Here is a 20841-nt window from a genome sequence, read left to right on the forward strand (position 1 = left end):
TTGATGCCTTTCCTTCCTTTCTTTGTGTGTGTGTGTGTGTGTGTGTGTGTGTGTGTGTGTGTAGTTGTTTTGATAATATATATTACAAATATTAATTATTTTGAGTTTGTGTTGTCTTAAGAGTTAAGAGTTGTGTTATCCCCTAATGTCATCCCCTTTTATTATTCTGTCGGTGACTCTAGTTCTTAAATTTTAATCTAGATTCTTAATTCTTTCTTTGTTTTACATGTTCATTTGTATCAAAATGTTAAGTGGCAATACAAACTCACAAACTTGGTAGAATTAAAAAATTTTAATGTGTTCCTACACACGACGAAATGCGTATTTTCCTTCTGGAATGTTTTCTAATGCTAAGTTCAGACCCTGGGCCTCAGGTAGAAGGTTTGTTAGTCGAGAGTTTAGTTTCCACTTCTGACCTAAGAAAACTACTGACATCCGTCCATCCAAAACAAGAAGAATATAAGTAAATTACTGATTAAAAAACTACTTCGATGTGAAAAGAATATGAGTTGACCTACACGTGTAACTATATTTTAATAAACTTGATATTTTATTGAAAAAAAAAAAAGAGTTGACCTACGATGGTTGGAAGGCCTTTTCAAACTTTCCAGCTTCTCTCTAAGAGGCCAGGCTTTTCCTAATCTATTGGAAAACTAACATTCTTTTAAAGCTATCACTTGACAGACTAACATGTACTCTTGTGAGAAAGACAGGCAGACAGTTCTTTCACAGCAGTGGCTGTGCTGTCCCTACTGCGGTGCAGATACAGGATTGCCTGGGATACTGAAAGATGCTTCACTGGGCTGTGGACAGGACAGACAGACTTGTCTCCCTCAGACTGAATTCCTAGAACAGTGCTAGTGAAGCATTTCAAGTGCTCCAGCCCCTTTGGCAGCTGTAGTGACAGTTCTTAGTTAGGTCTTCCAGTCCCCCTACCCCCTGGGCTATTACATAATGATTCAATGAAAGGGCGGGGGTGTGGGCTATAGGGTCATTGTGGAATGGTGCTCATGCTTCTTTTGTTTTTATCTGGAAACACTGGAACTCGTTAGAAAGATTGCCTTGGAAGCATTCCAGCCATTTGGCTCTTCCAGACCCCAGCCAGCCAATCTTTCAGGACTTAGCTATCTGGGGACCCCTCCCCATCTTTCTGAGCTTATGCTTTATTGCTACTAATTATTCTATGTTGCTTTCTCGTACGATTTACTCACCCCGGTGTCTTCTTCTCTTGCCTACGCTTGAGTCTCCGCTCTTTCTTCTGGAAGTCCTTCTCTGTACCCTACCCTACTACAGATTGGTTTATGGGCCCTCCAGTTTTACTTCCCTGATGTCTGTTGTCCATGTACTTCAAAATATAAAAATACTTAATCATTTTTTATCATCACTCAATAACCCATAAGCCCTGTGAAGAAAAGGATTACTATGTCTTGGACTAGATAAGAAATAGTATTTGTTGATTAAGACACACGAAATCCTTGTTTGTAAGTAAAACTTACCACTTACATAACTTGGCCTTGTCTCCTTTCTTTGAACTAGAGATTAATGCAATCAGGAAACCTAAGAACTAACTCATAATCAAGTTGTTCTACCTCTACACACACACACACACACACACACACACACACACACACACACACATAGAGATCTCACATAGGACTAGGAATAAAGTCAGTACAGAAGTCCAGGCAGAACAGTCTATAATTACTGGGAGTCTCCTAGGCAACAGTGGTGTGTGCTTGGTATGGTGTAAAGACATAGACTACTAGTTCTTAAACTTAAAAGACTTATCTTTTAAGCATATTGACCAACATCATGGCCTCTTCAATCAAAGTATAATTTTAAAAACTGACCAGCTGTTTCTTTGAGTCAGTTATTTAACTAGAGTTGGTCTCAGTTCCCTTTTGTAAAATGATGTATATTAGTCCTTCCTTCGCAGGGCTCTTCCCTCACAGGGCTTGGACTTGGAGCTCTGGACTCCAGCTGTTTCTTTGAATCAGTTACTGAAGTACCATTGGTCTCAGTTCCCTTACTTGTAAAATGGTGTATATTAGTCCTTCCTTCGCAGGGCTGTGTGAGTTCTCTGGACTTGGAGCGTGGAGCAGTGCTGCACACTTGTGAAGTAGTGTAGAAATAGTTCCTATCAGTAACTGAACCTGTCACGTGATGGGATGAAAATGGGGCTTAGGTTCCACGGTCATTTAGAAGAAGGTACCAGAACTCAGTGGCAGTTCCGTATTGGGCGCCAAACAAGGGAGTTCTGATGCAGAGATGCCATGCCTGAAGGTTTAAACAAAGGGCACAGGACCACACGTGGCCTTGCATCTCCTTGGGTAGAAGCAATGTTTCTGCAGTGCTTCCTGGAAACACGGTTGGTTTTCAAATGCTTCTTCAGTAAGTGAATAATTCCCTACCACACCTACAAATATGTTATAGCTTATATAGCTATGGATGTACCCCTTTTAAAATTGTACTGACAGTTAACATCAGTCTGGGTCTCTGCTTATCTGCTATTTCTTCCTTCCTACACACACACACACACACACACACACACACACACACACACACACACACGTCTTCTGAACCAAACCACCTGTTGACTGCACTGAGCTCATTGGAAGTAAAACAAAGAAGAATAACCTTTGCCAACAAGTCTGTAGTTCATATGTCCTTGTGTCAACAAAATGGCTAAAAGGAAAAAATTAGTTTCTCCCCTTTTCATTTTCTTGCCTCAGTATAGAGCAAATGACTGAACTTGGGTAGTGGTGGCAGTAGTGTGTGTGTGTGTGTGTGTGTGTGTGTGTGTGTGTGTGTGTGTGGTGCACAGACACAGAGACTAGATGACATCAGCTGCCCCACTCAGCACTCTGCCTTACTTCTTTTTGAGACCTAGGCTTCTCCATTTCGTCTAGACTGGTGACCTGCCGGCCTCGGGCTTGTCCCTAAGCCTCACAGTGCTGGACTTAGAGACCCATGCACAGTTATGCCCAACATGGGTGCTGGGGTCCTTCTGCTCCCTTACACACCAAGCAGCCACATGTCTTAAGATCAGGAAACCATCTGAAATCCATTTTACTATTCTCCCAATTCAACCTCAGTGGCAAGGAGTGTGTGTGTGTGTGTGTGTGTGTGTGTGTGTGTGTGTGTGTGTGTGGTGTACTGGGCTTTAGAGTCTCACACATGCTAGGCAAGCACTCCTCTACTGCACTATAATCCTTATGCACACAGAAAGCATTCAATGTGCCATGTACAGAGATAGGATTCTGTATTTATCCACCTTGTTAACGCAGAAGGAGCCATGTTGGAGTCACTGTAAGTAAATGGAAATGAACAAACCCACTTGCCTCTTAGCACTTTTTTTATTACAAAGTATTTATTCAACAAAACAATATGACAGTAAAAAAACGACACCCATGTGGCAGCGGAGGAAGCTTCTCAGCTGTAGGGAAGCTGCGCAGGGACTGAGTTCAGCTTCCACAGTGAGGTTCTAGAGCTCCAACGGCAGCTGCAGCAGCTGAACACTGATTAAGCAAGCATAAGAGCCGGGGATGCTTTTTGCAGCCTATTTTCTGGCTAAATTAATCCTGTTAAAAACACAGAAGACGGCGAAGCTGTTATTCTCCATCTTCAGTTCTCCCTTGAGTATTTGGACTCACCAAGAATGACACAGTGTATCTAGAATACAGGATAATCACAGTAATTGGAGGACAAGGAAACAGCAGGCAGACTTACAGTCACATGAACATTTCCAGCCAGCATTTATAGTTTAAAAGTCTACAAAAAGTCATTCTGTTGAGATTCCTGCACACTCCTTGTTCCTTCCTAAGAATCTTGCATATCAAACGCACCCTCATCAAGCAATTTTCAGCACTCCAGCCTGATGTTTCCGTAGGTGTTGAACCACTCCCACTCTACCCTCAGTGAATGCTGTGGCCCCAGGCCGCTCCCTGCCTCTCACCTGGTTCTGTGGGCCTGTCTTGACTGGAGAACAGCGGAAGCACGCCCTCTGAAAGCCCCTCCCAGCTCTGACACTGCGTTCAGTAATTATAGTCCCCTGAACCAGATCCTTTTTATTTTAGTACACATTTATTCTTTGCCATGAGGGAGTGGCAGGGTGTCTATTTATGGGCTTGGAGCTGTCTTCATGGCCTTACAGTCAGAGGCTTTTTCTCTCCTCTTAGTAAGCACACACCCCTTAGAAAGATAGTCCCATTCCGGTACTAAGTCTCAATTTGTAAGTATCTAAACATAATTTTAATTGTTTAAAATTCAGATTTTTTTTGCATAAACTTTTTTTTTTAGCCCCCTTATGATCTGTTATTTATCTATTCTGTTGAGGCACATTTCAAATTGTACTTTGGTTTTTGTTTTTGTTTTTTTTTACTACTTGTGGATAAGTAGTGTTTCAGCTCACCTGATCTTAAATTGAAAGCACTTTGAGTCCATAGTCTTACATCAGGACTTCCCCTTAAGCACAAATGTGCTGCTACCTTCTGGGTTTTACCAGATGAGGGCCTGCCACCTTCACAGCCCTGACCCACGGCACATGAAGCCTTCCCTGCAGAGCATCCGAGGAGCTGCTGCCTCGGATTCAGAGTGAGATTCCTGAAGAGTTTTCCTTTATCGGATTGCCTTCCTTCTCGCCACCAATTGAATACAGAAAGCAGTGTCTCTCGGGCGCTCATCTTGAGAAGCAAGGCTTTCAGTTCCTCCAGATCTTAGTAACGCATTTTGCTTTAATCCACCAAAAATTACCTATACATAGGAAGTATATCTACAGAAAGCTGGTATTATATAATCGTTTCTTTGTTTGAATTCGCCATCTGTGAGCATCTCTCCAAAACATTCTTAGTTTGTCTCCCAGCCCCCTCTTTGGGAGAGGCAGGGAGACAGATTCCTGGGGTTTGTACCCACTGCCTCAGCACATGCAGGGCACACATTCTACTGAGCTAAGTCCTCAGCCCTACAACATTAGGTTTTAAATATTAATTGCCGTGCCAGGAATCTTAAGAAACCTTAACTCCCAGCAGTGATAAGATCCCAGATGGCTGTGGTTGTAGGAAATGAAGAAGGCAGGGCTAGTCTTTTAAAATTAAACACAAACCTGGGAAGTCCCCTTGAGAGTTTGGCTGGCATGGACTTAACATAGCCTTAGCAGCCCAGACTTCTGCCGGGGGGTTAGAAAGGCCTCTATAGATGACTAAGCCACTGGCCTCTCAAAGTTCTCCTTTTAAAAAATGCACTTTGGAACATGTTCTTTAAAGAATGTTTATTGTCTAAATATGGCTTCGTTCATTCTTATAAAAACATTACTTGGACATTGTATTTACTGGATTTCAGTTCAAAAGAAGTCCTAAGGCAGTTCTTAGTGATAGAAGTACACTTTGATGGTGTCTACGTGAGAAAATAGCACTCTACTGAGAGCTGTTTGATGCCAATGCGTCCTTCAAACATTTCCTCTCAATACTAGAAATACACAAGTTCATGTACATAAAACTAAATGCAAAGGAAGGCACAGCTGGTTATACCGTGTATACAAGCAGAGCTCAGCATATGTAGATTTAAAGCGATAGAAAGCTTCACAGCCTTATTAGTTACACTGAAAACATTAAGAAAGGCTCCTCACTGTCAGTGTTCAACACTCCAGAGCTAACAGGATAAAAAACAAACATTAAAATCCACTTGATGCAAAACAGACTTCCATAGAGAGCTGAATATATATATATATATATATATATATATATATATATATATATATATAAAACCGTCTTTTAAAATGGTGACATACATCTAGATTATCCGTGTTATGAAAAGTGCAAACCAAATTGACCGGGTTTCACGACGTCCTTCTCATGACACAGGTAAACTAGCCCAGAGGGACAAACTGGCATCATCAGTTCTGTGAGTCCTTAGTCGCTGACAGTGGCGGTGGCCGTCATCATGATTTCTGAGAGCTGGAGGACAGCAGTACTGGAGATGGGGCTCTATCCAGACTGGGGAGCGGCATGGGCATGTGACCATTGAGCAGTGTGGGGAACTGTGAGGGACAAGAAGCAGTCAGTTAGTAACTGTGCCAAAGCCATTAAGGAGCTTGCATTCCTTAGAATTACATAGACAGACCAATGTAAGTTGTTCTCTGAGCCCAGCGATGGGAGCTGGCTGCTGAGCTGTTTACAAAGGTTACATAGAGCAACAGAGCCCAGAAAATGCCCCCATTCTGTGTGTCTAAGGCCCCAACGTGTCCTTCACATGTTATGGTAAAGTTTATTCTACTAATTTTTAAGGTTCTACGCTAGTTTGCCGATTTGCCTTAAATATTGAGGGGTGAAACTGAAAACCAAGACTCTTTACAAATGGGTCAGTAATCTCAAATTGTGAAATTTGCTGTCAGTTTCCCACAGCACATCAGAGATGTCTGTCAGTTCTTGTTCAAAAATGAGGAGCTGTTACTAGTGCTGACTGCTCTGTTGACAGAGGGCTTGAACCTTGATTCCAGCACCCATGTCCTCTATCCGAACTATCCCAGTGCCAGATCTGTTGTCCTGGCCTCTGTACATTTTTCTAAAAGAAAGATGATCTTAAACTTTCCTGGAGGTGACAGAACACTTTCGTTGATCTAATATCCACTCATTCAGTCACCCTTGCCCAGGCGAACAGTGAGATCTCTTGTGTTGTTGGTAACGAAAATGGTAGCTGGCGGAACGAAAGCGCTGGATTTCGTAACTGGAACAAATACTTCAGCTGTGATCCCAAACGAAGAAGGGCGAGCAGAAGCAACCTTGCAGATGTGCTGCCCACTCACGGCTCGCATCCTGCGTTGCCAAGGATGCAGTGTGGCCGGCTGACCCCCCCCCCCCCCAACCAGGTACTCTTGAAGCTTAATCCCCGTTTAGTCCAGGAAAGTTAAATATTAAACCTGAGTACTAAATATCAAACTGCAGGGCCTGGCACACGTTAGAGGTACAATAAATATTTGTAGAATGAGTAAATACTTTCCCCCCTGAACTATTTCGGTAACGTTCAACGCCTTTGCTTCTCAGGGGCTGCCGTTTCACTGGGTCACCAGGAACCCAATGAAAGGTTGGGTAAAGCCACCTTTGTTATCAACACCTTCATAAGTGAGAAAAACAAGTCCAAGAGCAGATTCTGGTTAGCTCAAGGTCGTAGCTCCTAAGCGAAGTTAAGTTTTATCTCCGGCTATTTATTTAATGGTAAGTGGCGTAGGCAAGGGTTTCTTGTCATTTGGGCTCTTTACATTTCGTCTGACTTTGTTTCTGTCGAGTTACCGGATCTATCCGTAGGCACTTAAACCTTTCTAACCACACCCTTAACCCAACTCATCCCATGTTGACTTCAGGTGAACTGCAGATACTCTCTGACCGTTTCATTGGTGCCTGTGAAAGAATCTTCTTTGGTGTTTTTAGCTCATTGCATGTGTTAGGATGGATTGCCGCCCACTCTGCGTACACTCATTCGCCACATTTCTCTTGATCAGCTTGGGTCCCCCCAACCCCAGAATGTTTATTGGCTTTTCTCTCACCACAACTGTAAAAGTGGGCCAAGCCAAAAAGTTACATAGAGCACATTCTCAGTCGGAAACCAAGTCTTCTCTGCCCTGTTTCCACACAGACCTGCCTGTGAGAAATGTCCCAGTGTGTTCGTAGGGCAGGCTCCAGAATCAAGCTCGTCTTTGGCACCTCCCTCCCTTTACTGAAGCATTTTGCAAATACAAAACCAGACCTCTCGCAGAAAGATTAGTGTCTTTGTCTGTTCTCTCCTTTGCTGAAATTCTGCCATATCTGCTGTAATCTGCTCAAAGCATGGTGTACACTCCCAACATTCAGGGGGCCGAGGCAGGAGGACTACTGTGAGTTTAAGGGCAGCCTAGGCTACAAAGCGAGTTGCAAGCTAGCCAAATCTACAGTGTATGACCCTGCACCAGCCACTCTCCCTCCAAGACAGCCCGACAGACAGATCATTGTCTCAGGAGATCTGTGCAGCAACACCCCAGCCCCAACCAACTCCTTCCGGAAGGATTTCAGTTCGCTCATGCAGGAAGCATGCCCACTCTGCTCTGTAGGTTGTCTGATCATTCATTCGACGACATCCAGTGTATGTAAATGAGGCTCACTGTTCTTTATGCATTTTGAAGGGGCTCAGTGGTAATGTGCATTCTGAGGAAGAGCTCGATGTCTCGATATTTTTCCTCAGAAGTCTCCTTCCTCCTGGGATGTTTGCTCTTTCCCATTTTTGAAACTGCCACCTCCAACTTCTACAGGACCCGTTGCTCTCTTTTATGAAAAGAGTCATATGTTAAAAGGTACGGAGTGGTTCCCCTTTGCACGTGGACCCAGCCATAACTTGAGAACTCCAGGCCACACGACCTGCCAGCCATCAGAGGTTGATGTTGCAACCCCCACTTCCAACCTCCATGGCTGTTTTTCGAAAGGCTCTTGGATTGAAAAGAGGTCTGTTTGCAGAAATTAAAATGGAAAACTCTTTGCAGATGGCTTTTGTGTGCAGTAACCTGCAGAATTCTAAATGTAAACTAGGAACCCTAGCCTGCACCAGTTCTCAGAATGTGGTTCCTACCCTACAACATTGTGAGAAGTGTGAACCATTTTTCAGACCATGCCCAAGACCCCGTGAATCAGAAGCCCCAGGGTGGGCCTAGTTAGCATCTTTACTTGACACACTACCCATGTGACCCACATGCATGCTGACTTTGCAGAACCACTGAATATGTGCCGTGGACATCTCCCGGCTCCCAGAGATCCTGCCTGTCAGTGCACTGTAGGAATGAACTCTTTACTGTTGGGAATCCTGGAATAGGAACAAAGTTCCACTGGCTCCTTGTGGCTTTCCTAGGAGGTCTTTAAGCCCCTACCAATCTGATGGCAGAACTCCCCAAAACCGTAGAAATCAGAAGCTGTTTTTCAAATATTCACTGAGCTCTGCAGAAGCTCCATGTTTTAGACTCTCTAGTGGTGCGGTCGGTCCTACCCACAAAGGGCTGATGTATTCACACAACTCCCTCCTGCTACGCTTCTACTAGACTCCGCCACTTCAGGTTAGAACGATAACAACATGTTCACTGTGCCTGACCAGAACTGAGCTAGGACGGGACAAAGGGCCAGGGAGAGAAGGAAACTCGATTACTCCCGGTAGTAGTCACATCATGACACCCTACTCCAAGCCTGCTAGGAAACCAGACGCAATCGAACCCTCTGAGGCCCCTCCACGCTTCCAATGAGATCCTAAATCCTATTGTGTTTACACTGTGTTCTTGCAGAGACGTGCTCAGCAAATACTAACCTCGCTAAGCAAAGTGACCAACTTAGAGGACAGACGGGAGCTCATAACGTCTTATTGACGTGTGTGCTTTGGCATCATGTTGCTAGGCCTTCAGTAGCGGCTGGCATTATTGTGACCATCAACATGCTAGAAACTGGGAAATAGCACAGTACATAGTTTGGGGCGAGCCATCCTAGGGCAGGGTAAGCAGGCCGGGTAAGATCAAGCTAGACGGGCTGGAGAGATGGCTCAGTGGTTAAGAGCACTGACTGCTCTTCCAGAGGTCCTCAGTTCAATTCCCAGCAACCACATGACATAGTGGCTCACAACCATCTGTAATGAGATCTGATGCCCTCTTCTGGTGTGTCTGAAGGCAGCTACAGTGTACTCATATACATAAAATAAATAATTCTTTTAAAAAAAGATCAAGCTAGACATTGAGGGACACAGAGCTGGCAAGGTGTCCACCTTTGCCTCATTCCTGCCCTGCCTGTATTCACATCCCCAAGGCTGTAACACCTTGAGTTGATGAGTAGCAATCTTGAGGCTCAGGAAACACTGATCTCCACGGGATAGTGAGTAAAGGCTTCCTGGAAGATTCCAGAAGAAGAATGAATAATGAAATGTGTTCGCCTAACTCAGGGAGGTCTTCATTTTTTTTTTTAACCGTGTGCTGCACAGTATTTTGTTACAAAATCTGAGCTTAATTATGACCTATAGAATGATGCAGGTAACGTGTCTACTCCAGTTTGGAAAAGCTGTTCACCGTTTTTTTTATTTCTCGATGTTTTTCATGTGGATACATTGGCTAGTTGGGTTCCTATTTTAAAGTCTTTTATTGAGCTTTTACGAAAATCATTTTTAAATATTAAATCGTTTCTGCAGTCAGTTTTCAGCTTTCTTAGTCATGTGGAAGTGTCCAGAACACAGAGTCTATGTTCGGATTCCTAATGTAAGCACTTCTTTTCTACCTCAGTGAAAATGTCTGTCTGAAAGGCTGTGCAACCCAATCCTTACAAATCCCCCTTGGAAACTTTAACTTAGTAGCTCAGTGGCAGAAGGTACCATCAGGGCCTTTGTGGAGTTTCGAGAAAAGCCATCCCTTGGATGACCTGTGTTTAAAAGCTCATTTGCAAAAACACTTACCTGGAAAAGTGTGTTTGGCCCTTGCAGCCTAGCGGGACTCAGCGGGGCGACCGGACTAAGGCTGCTCCAGAAATGTATGCTGGGGAGCAGCGGACTTGGGGTCAGAAGCAGTCCACTTGGCGTCTAGAAGACAAGGCAACAGGCAGGTCTTGATAGGGGTTCACCTAACACCAGCCATGACCAAAAGCAGCGGAGTGGTTAGGTGTGTAGGCCACAGACAGTGAGGCACGCCTTGCCTTCTAGGGAAAACTGGGCAACTTTAGTTCTGTCGACATGACTAGGAAGCAGTTTAATTCTCCTCAATACTAATTTCATGGGCAATTCTTAAGCAAGTTACCCTGCTTAAACAATCTGGTTGGAAAAGTCAGGTTTGTAGCAACGTGTCAAGCCGTTCCTTCAACCCCTTCCCCCTGCTGCCAGGAGACACATGTCCAGACTGAACAGGATCCCTGGAAAGGACTTCATTTCTTATCAAACTTTTTGGCCACCATGGATACCGATCACACCCAAAGTGTACAACCCCCAGGGGCACACACGTTTGTATAAAGGTCATCTCAGGCTTCACACGCCATTATCAACAGCCCTGTAATCATTGAAATTCTATTAGCGTGGATCGCAGCCGCCTGTTCAGAAGCCCCGAGCTGATTTCGTGGACTTCACTCTGGACGTGGGGCCGGAAAGAATCCGTCGCCCTGGCAATGGGAAGTAGAGCGGTAGAGCCAGAACTCGGCATTTCTTAGAAGTGACGGGACTGGCATTTGCTTGCCCACACTCGGCAGGAGGCCTGGCCCACAAGCCAGCTAAAGGGCAGGAGAAACAACCCGCCCAGGCCAGTAAATCTGCACGGCCTTTATTCTCAGCAGAGCCAAGCTCTCTGGCCCAGGGTGTCTGCACCTCTGGTGACCAGAAGGAGCCCCTCAATGAGACTCTTTTTGTAAGAACACAGCAAAGGCGCCAGCATTAAAGACCGCCCCACGCTGGATGCTGCCGTGTTATTTTTTCCTAGAACTGGCCTCAGCAGCCTCAGTGGTTATCAAGAGCATTTGAGCTTAAACCTAAATTGAAAGGCTTGCTCTGTTCAGCGGGAGAGGGACAAACATCCAGGGGTCTTCCATCCAAAGTGCTGAATGGTAAACAAATTGAAACCAAGTTCTTTGAGTCTCTGGTCCCACGGCATTTCCTTCTACATACTGAATGGCCTGCGAGGTTACTAGGATAAATATGTGTTTTGAGTCAGTGCTCCATTTTTTTTTTTCCTACTTGGAGGCAATCTCACAAGTGTGCTAGGTCAGCTAGCCTCACGGTTGAAAATGAATGGCTAAGCATGATCTGCTGGGGTCCCCATGTTCAGAAGCTCTACTCGCTGGCTTGACAGCCTCGGCCGAGCAACCTAGCGTCTTTGGGCCTCAATTTCAACCTGTTAAATGGGAGGGGAAGGGAAATGCAGGCTGTTATTGCAGGGTTGCTGGGAAGACAGGCAACTCACCTGACACTCTTAATATATTACTATGCATTAATTCTATTAATTTTATGTAGTAATATAATACACATTATTTTATATATTTTATCTTCTATATATATAAGATACTATTTAAAACATAAATACATAGTTATATACAACACACTATAATATAAAAGTATATATAATAATATATAGAAGACCAATACAAAGAAATGTCACGTCTAAGTGACAAGTCATTTGTGAACCATTAATAAATATAAAATGTACCTGATGTACTCATTAAGTGGAATCTATCCATCCAGGGGAGAATTCTCAACTGGATACTGAAAAGTTCTCGTGGGTTGGGCCCCAGTCCACAGACCAGGTGATAATGAGATATTTCCGAGCCAGGTTCAAACCACAGTGTGTCACATGAACATTTCATAGCCAGTGCCAGAGCTTTCTGGTTCTTGTCAAAGTCTACACAGTCTACTAAACCATAAAGGGCAGCCTTTTCTCATCCAAGGCCAGACTCACACCTCTGGGCAGCACCTGAAGCATAGGATTTCTATTTCCATAGTCTATGGTTTGCATCCCCGCCTCTGGACCTGAGGTGCTCGCACATTTGTTTCCAGGGAATACAGGATGCACACAGAATGCAATGGCCTTCTGTTTCTCATGGTTACTACATTTGAAATGTCTTCTATAATATATGCAAATAAACATTGTGAAATGACTTCATTAACTCTTCCTCCCACGGCTGTGCTCCCCGGAGATCCTGCAGCCTTAAGGGAAGGACTGTTTGGGAACTTGGAAGGGGAGCCTTCCTAAAGAGCCTTGCCTGGGTTATTCCGGGACATTGCAAAGCTGTCAAGATGTCTCTGCCTGACCTCCTGGAGGGAGGACCAACTGCAAAGGGTAGACACCCTCCCTCCTCAGTCGTCTGACATCTGTGAGATTCAAACCCAGGACAAGTCTCACTTGGTACCTGTGGCTCCTCCCAGCACTTCTCAACCTGTCCCCTACCCTAAGTCCCTCCCTCCCAGGGGTTGGGCTTCACACACACACACACACACACACACACACACTCCTATTCTAACCCAGTCATTGAGGCTACACTGGTCTCTTGGTCCTGTCTGTTGCTCCCCCTCCCTGTCTCTCCTCTCAGCGTCCGGTTTAGTCTGCCAGCCATGTTTAGCCTGGGCTCTTCCTTCTGCCTGCTTTCTCTACATCTACAATAAAAATCTCCTCCATACGTCAGGAGTAATCCCGTCCTCCTCCTATTTTATTTTTCTTTTTATTCATCTTCTCCTGAAATGACCTGCATGTTCAAAACCGAACTCATTTTTCATATCCACCTCTTCTTAAGACTTCCATTTCTGTTGGCAAGCTGTGTATCTCAACATACATACTGACTGAGATGGAAAATATTTGCAGAAACAAGAAGAAAATAAAACATGCTTTCTGCACACATGGCTGTCTCTACCTACCACTCAGCATCCCAGGCACCAAGACAGAAATAGTACCTTCCTTGGACTCATTTTCAACATATCTCTCCACTTCCTTCTGGGCTGTGTTTAGATCCAGTCAGCTTACCACCGGTGATACAACAGTCACCTGGACCAGTCTGCCTGCCTCACGTCCCCTATCCAGTACACAGTTCCACACAGTCACTCTAAAACACTTCATTCAAAAATCCATTCAGGTGCAGGGGGGAGGCCTCCTCAGCCACAACGCTAAATCCCCTATACTTATTAAACACCTTGTCACTTCCCTCTGTCAACCTTGCTGCTTGGCCTTGTTTCCTGGGCTTATCACCTAGGGATTCATAGACTTACAACTCTTCAGTCTTTCTACACACTCAACTTTGCTCACTCCCCAGGCACCGTTCCCATGGTTTTGTTTTTTGGTTTTTGGTTTTTTTCCCTTTTTTTTCGGAGCTGGGGACCGAACCCAGGGCCTTGAGCTTGCTAGGCAAGCGCTCTACCACTGAGCTAAATCCCCAACCCCCATTCCCACGATTTTAACCTTGCCTCAGGTTGGTGGCTGAGTGTGTCATGGCTTCCCTGATTTACCATGGTCCCGACCTATACCCTTTTCTCCTGCACCTTCCCATCATCTTTGGGTTCATTCCCTGGCTCACACTCACCCCTCGAGTTAGTCACCGAGTCCTGTGTCTGATAGTCTCAATCTCTCAGATCCAGCTCCTCTGGCTGTTTCTGTTACAACCCAGCATCTTCTGGTTAGCTGGAATGCTACACAGTATCCTAACTGGATACAGTGGCCCCCTTTGTATCTATGCCGTCACACAGTTCACACTGTCCCACACCTGCTGCCTTAATCTGCTCCCATCTGACTAAACTCCAACTCTTCCTCTAATACCCAGAGCTGTTCCTCATCCTTACCTCTTCCCAGCCCATAATGCTCCCCTCCCATCTGCCAGAAAAATCTCGGCTGCTCCCTCAGCTCCCCACCCAACTGTGACTGCCCCTTCCATAGCTACTCTCAACATGTCACTCCTCTGGGTAAGTTCTTCCCTTCTTCAACATTCTTTCTGTGTCTCCCAGGGACTCTACCAGCCAGGCTTGTACCCCTATTACCAACCACAGCAGCATACACGGGTGTGTGGTGTGTGTGTGTGTGTGTGTGTGTGTGTGTGTGTGTGTGTGTACATGTAAGCGCGCGCCCATCAGGTTTCAGAAATTGAGCCAAATGTTCTTTCTTGTGCTGCTCGGGTCTCCTCTGTAGGACATAACTGTCTTGTGTGCATGCATGTGTGTGTTTCCTCAGGGATAGGTCCTAAGGTTGTAAAAAAAAAAAAAAAAAAAGGTCACTTCTTATGTACTTTTCATGTCTTGCAAGAATTTATGTTCAGTGGTCATTTATTAACTCTCATGAGGAGTCCATGTTCCACTTGGCTTATGCCTCTAAAAGTTGTTAATTTCCTATCAAACCATGTCTCAACTTCTTGGGCAGAAGAAATTATATTTATATTATATTTGTCCCATATTCTTTACCTTCTGGGAAGGAGCTGTAAGTTCACAAGAACATGAACCGAGTCTATATACTAATCCTGGTATCCCCGGGGCAGCAAGTAAGTGCCTGGGAGTTCAGTGACTAGCTCCAAGTGAACTGATTAGCAAAGAGGCCAAGGAGAGAATGGGTGTGGCCTGCAGGGTGGCAATGAGTAGATGTCCTTGCTGGTGTCTTGAGTGGGTGCCGGAGACATTAGAAAATCATTCAGACTTCAGAAACAGGAAAGGAGAAACCCTAACACATATACCTTAAAAGTGGCATAGAGGCCACCAGACTCCATGGTAATGGCACTCCAGCTATTATTTTCAATAGCTGGGCTGGGGTAAAGGCACTTGCCAATAAGTCAGAGTTTGACCTCAGGGACTCACATGGTGGAAGAAAAGAACCATCTCCGACAAGTTGTCTCTGACCTCCATACATGTGCCATGGCCCACATGCACACAATAATAAGTGAGTGTGTGTGTATGTGTGTGTGTGTGTGTGTGTGTGTGTGTGTGTGTGTGTGTGTGTCTGAAGTGACTGAATCTCTAGAAAGCCATCGAGTTGTTTTAATTCAATAAAAACACAATTTTAAAGGCTTCAATAAAGGAATAGAATCCTCCAAGAGTTTTGTGCAGCTCCAGTCTGAGGTAATGAGGTAAGGAGAGTCTCTTCCATGCATCTAATAGAAGCACTGAGAGTGATGGAGGCAGACCGGACCACAGGCAGTCAATAGAAGGAGGAGACGGGCAGCAGGGGACCCCGGGGCACAAGGAGAGATGGCATTCCCTTTATTGTTTATTTGGTGCAACCCACAACTTGGGAGCCAAGAACCATCCTATCTTCTACTGAGAAGACCTACAAGGAAGTTCTCTGCCTGTAGAAAAGGTAATTTTGAATGGAGAGGGGGAAAATGTGTTTCTTCTGATGATAATGGTAAGAGGTAGGAAGACGGGAATCACCCCAGAAGTGGGGTGTGGGGGACAGGATGCCCACACTCTGGCACTCTGGTAAAGCTGTCTCGCCACCCCATAATAAAAAGGAAGTAGGCTTCAGCATTTCAAACCTAGCAGGCTGTCTCCACTCAGCTACTAATCCCAGGCTGCCGCTGAGCAAACACCCTGAGGCATGCATACTCAGACTATGATGGAGATGTGTGGCGCCCCCCCCCCCCCCCCCCCGTGCTAAAACATCTCAGATTTCAGCATCTCGCAAAGCACAGGTGAGGTGAACAGGAGTCTTGGCATAAGTGAGAAATACAATGCCTTGGACTCCGAATTAACTTCACCACAGGGAGACAGGAGCGACGACGGGAACACAGATGGTGAGTGGCAGAAAGAGGGACAGATGAAACCAGTGTGCAGAAGAGTGGCAAGTTTCAGTTGACACCTCGGCTGCCAAGGTGCCTGGCTAGAGACCAGGAGGGCTTCACACCCCAGCTCCTTCCTCTCTGCCTTACATTCGGGAGCTTGTGCCAACAGGGACAGCAAGCGCCTTGCTTTTTCAACAACATTCAGGTGGGACCTCGGTGGCTGACCTCTGATGTCATCATTTCTCTGTACCTAGTTGACTTTTGCTTGAGTTTTTCAGCCCCCTTGTTGGAGAAGTCCCTGCCTGGGCACTATTAATTACAAACTTTACACCAAGAGAGATGTCCTCAGCTCTGTGTAGCTCCTGTCGGAGGCTTCACCAGTGTTCCTGACGGGAGGTGGCCCTGGCACTTGGGGGGGGGGCACAATCATGCTGGCGCTTTCTTTTCTGAATATCAAGTTGAAGATGGAATTTTCAAATCTGGATGTGGACCCCCATGACATGTGCGGAAAAGGACACTGATCGTGTGACATGTTTTGTCAAGGCTCCTCATTTACAGGGGACGGCGTTAGTAGAGCACACACTTCCTCTCTTGTAAAGAATGCTTACCCTCAGGGGAAAGGTCGAGGGGGCGTTCTCACAGAGCACAAAATGCTCCGAGCCACCTCACCAAGCATACCCTACAGGAGAAAGGAGTCTTTCCATGCGTAAGGGGAAGTCCTAAGGTAGGCCGGGAAGCCCATGATCCGTTCACCAGGTCTGTTCATTCTGTTTCTAAACCCCAAGACCCAAGAGGGAGCACTAAGGGTGAGTGGGAGAGCTAAGGGTGGGTGGATAAACTTCTGGGGGACCCCTGGGGCAACCTGTTGGGGGAACTTTACTGCTGATCTAAGTCTTCACTGACTTCAAGCATAGCCTAATCCTGTAGAACAGGAAGCTTATCATGATCGACCTGAGGGGTCTGTCTGGTCCACGTTAATCCACTGATGGCTGAAAAAAGGCATGTGTGACTGAATTTTACCAGATCTCTGCCCTTCGCTCCCTCTCTGTTGGCCACCCACAGCCACAGGAGGAGCAGGGGACACATTCCAGGAGCACGAAGTCGAAGTCTCTGGTGGCATTTAGGTCCTGAGGATTACACTATGTCCCCAAGGAGCCTCTTTTACTTCCTGTGTGACACAACTATCTCTCTCTCTCTCTCTCTCTCTCTCTCTCTCTCTCTCTCTCTCTCTCTCTCTGTCTCTCTCTCATTCTCTCTCCTCCCCCTCCCTTTCCCTCTCCCTCTCCTCTCCCTCCCCCTCACTCAGAAAGCCTGTGCCCCATTTTTGGATTTCTTGGTAGTCACTCAATGAGAGTGGCGTCCTCTCAGCTCGCCCCCCACATGCCTGAGGACACAGGCCCTCTGTTCCAGAAACCATGCTTCCTAAGCATTCTCTCCAGGTTTTAGGCCATTCCGGTAGGTTCTATCTCTAGGGATTAACTCTTTGTCCACATGTTAGGATCCCAGGTCAAGGTCCCTCTACTCCTAGCCCCTGCCCTGCCACTCCCAGTCCCCACTGAGTTCACAGTATCTAGGACCAAAGCCACAGTAGCAATTTTCCTTGAGATAGACAGGGCTTGGTGTCAGCCCCACTCTGCTCAGAGAAGGGAATGCAGGCTCATCGAGAGCACAGGTGCTGAAACCGGGGGTGACCTTGGCCTGACTTTAGACCGCTCTCAACCTTACAGTCATGAACACTAAGGCCAGACTCTCCACCTGACTGCTCTTAACTCTCCTTACTTGCCTGAGCTGCTACTTGAGAGGCTGATTTCTTGCCTGTTGCCAGGCACCCTTGCTTTGTTAGGGAATGCTAATTTGGGAGTGCATGTGCCCATTCCAACCTATCACAGGAGTCCTGGGCCTCTCCTCAGTAACGAGTGCGGCTCCTTCAGCCTCTTCACAAAAATAAGCTGTCACGTGACCCCTGGGAAGCCTCACAAAGCAAAGTAGCAAAGAATTGCTGGACTCTGGTCTGCAGACCCCACGGACTATTTATTGTCACAACAAGAGTGGCCGGGTCTTCTCCCCAAGGGATGGCAGAGACTTTTTTAGCTTCAGAGTGGATGCAAAGTGGGTCCAAACTCATTCTTCCTACTTCCGGCTTTGGATCCAGGTCAAGGTACTTCACCTCTGAACTCCAGTCACCTCAGCCAGGCAGTTGTAATGGCAAAGGTATCCACACCAGAGGGCGGGGGTGGGGCTGCCGAGACACAGGCCGCAAGGTGTGTGATGTTGTGGCAGGTGTCTGGCACACGCAAAGAGTTTGGTGTCTACTGTTGGGGCTGACGGGGACAGCTATGAGAAGGCCGGAGGCAGGGCTGGGAATTCCAGGCCCCTTGCAACATAACCCCGATTAGAGCCTCAAAGCTGCAGGAGGATAACGCCTGCCAGTTCCTTGGAGCTGGCTGGGTAGGGTAGCATGTCCATCATCGGAATGGATTGTTACCGTACAGCATCACGCAGAGAGCCTACTGCCCCACACCTCGGCAGCTGGGAAGGCAGAAGCAGACTCTAGCCCAAGGCTGCTAACTTCTACCACCAACATGCATCTGCTTGGATCTGGGACCACCTAACCAGTCTGCCCTGCAGCTGAACCAGACACCACCTGGAGGGACACTTCTGAAGGGAAAAAGGTCACCTTTACCAGGGGCTCAAAGCAGCTAAGACTCACACACTCCATGAGTTTTCCCTTCTTTCCCCATGGGACCTGAACTTCCCCACAGCAGCCCTGCTTTTGGTGGGGACTTTCCATCTATGTGTTGCCCCTTCTACGCCCTTGTGTTTCTTATTAAAGGTCAGTGTGGCCCACGCAGCGCCACACTGACTATCTGTGAGCATGAATTTTCTTATCAGGAAGCACATGGCGTATGATTGCCTCCCCCCAAAAATATGCCTTAAAAACCTCCTAAGGCCTAAATTGCACCCCCCCCCATCCCCCAAGTGCCGTGTTCCTAGAGATATCCCCACCCTCCGAGCCTAGTTCCTCTGGTCACAAAAAGCAAATGTCCCTCTGTTGCCAGGATACCAAGCCTTCCCTCCTGTATGCCCCTCTGTGTACGCAGTAATGTTGGGGCACTGGCCAAGGGATATCTCTCAAGGAGAATAGGGGTGGTTCTTCCTGCTAACAGCTAGGATCATGGGGAAAGCGTTTGTTTACCTGTGCACTGAAGAAAGCTGGAGTGAGGGATCCTGAGGGGAGGGCTGGGCTGTTGAGGGCGATGGAGCCGATGTCGGTGCCGGAGAGCAACAGTTGGGGCGCGGAGATTTCCAAGCCTTTGGGTTTTTTGCCTTTTGGGGGAAGAGATGGAGACTTGGTTTTGGAGCCCGATGACAGATTTAGGGGCTCCAGAGAATCCGCGTCATGGCAGGCTGCCTCCAGGAAGAGGCTTCTATGTTCGGAAGGGAGGGGAGAGTTGGGGGACAGGGATGGGGACCGAGATGAAGAGGGTGATGCAGACGAAACGCTGGCAGCATTTGGCAACATTAAAGAGGAGATCTTGGCTGAAACAGACGAGGCCAGGAAAGCGGATGCCGCCGCGGCGGCCTCGGATGTGGAAGGCAGGGACACCACAGGCCTGGTGATGTGCTTGTCGGTTTTATTGGTCACAAACCTGATCACAGTCCTGACTTCTTCCACAGGGGGGCTGTCATCACATGGCTCCTCCAGCTTCTCTGTCTTGATGGCCTTGAAGGCCTCTGGAGCGTTCTGCAGGGAGTTGATGGTGAAGGACGAGTACAGGCCTGAGTGGATGTATTCGTTGCGGCTCGCGCTTTTGAGGGAAGACAAGCCGTGCTTGTGGATCTCTCGGCCTTCCGGGGACACCTTACAGTCGCTGTCCTGCAGCAGGAGGCTCTCCCGGCTGATCTCTACCGCGTGAGGATCCATTTTTAGGATATCCGGGAAAGAGACGAACTTGTACACAAACTTCTGCCCGATCACTTTCTTGATAATGTTCTGTGAATGCAAAAGCAGACATTGCAATGGGTAAGCCAGAGACATGGAAGGAGGGTACACAGGCCTGACAAATGCTGGCAGCAGCTGAAGCACCACCGATATTCCTGACGCCCACAGGGTGCCTACGAGGAATGACTCACGTTTGCATTTGCACTGTGGTCCTGCTGACCAGGAATAGTGACTGAGGTCTCCAGCCTACGGCAACTTTCTCATCTATTGTCTGTGATAATTTCGTAATAGCAAAAACTACCACTGAGTTAGCACTTAACTGTGTGGCTGGGATGATTCAGACCTTAGCACGGAAAATTTGCACAGTAATCCTACAAGCAGCTTTTGTCATTTTTGTTTTGCAGTTAGGAGAGGGAGCTAGGGAGATGGCCTAGCGAATAGATTGCAAGCATAAGACCTGAACTCCGGATCAGCAGTATCCATGTAAAAGGGTTAACAACGGGGATGCCTGGGACAAGCTAAGATGTCCAGGATGACTAGGACGGCTAGCTAGATCATCCTGAATCCATGAGCTCTGGGTTCAGCAAGGGTTCCTGTCTCAGGAAGTAAAGTGGAGAGTAATTAAGGAAGACCCCTGACGCAAGTCTTGTGCCTACATACACACATGCAGGCGTGTGCACCCTTGCACCACAT

The 20841-nt window shown here is 46.7% G+C and overlaps 1 protein-coding gene across 4 annotated transcripts in view; it reads right to left on the minus strand.

Moving 5' to 3' along the window:
* Positions 1-3337: 3337 nt before the first annotated feature.
* Elk3 (ETS transcription factor ELK3) overlaps positions 3338-20841 on the minus strand; it is a 62477-nt gene continuing 44973 nt past the window's right edge. The window contains 4 exon segments of one of the 4 annotated variants that reach the window (NR_199610.1): positions 3338-6034; positions 10438-10560; positions 19402-19532; positions 19856-20199. Coding sequence is in view for 3 of the 4 variants with exons in the window: in NM_001108743.2 (NP_001102213.1) it covers positions 5936-6034; positions 10438-10560; positions 19402-20199 (1020 nt within the window). In the remaining variant the exon portion in view is untranslated. 4 annotated transcript variants of the gene reach the window in all.

This window comes from Rattus norvegicus, chromosome 7, assembly GCF_021556685.1.
Source record: "Rattus norvegicus strain SHRSP/BbbUtx chromosome 7, alternate assembly SHRSP_T2T, whole genome shotgun sequence".
NCBI classification, from domain to species: domain Eukaryota; kingdom Metazoa; phylum Chordata; class Mammalia; order Rodentia; family Muridae; genus Rattus; species Rattus norvegicus.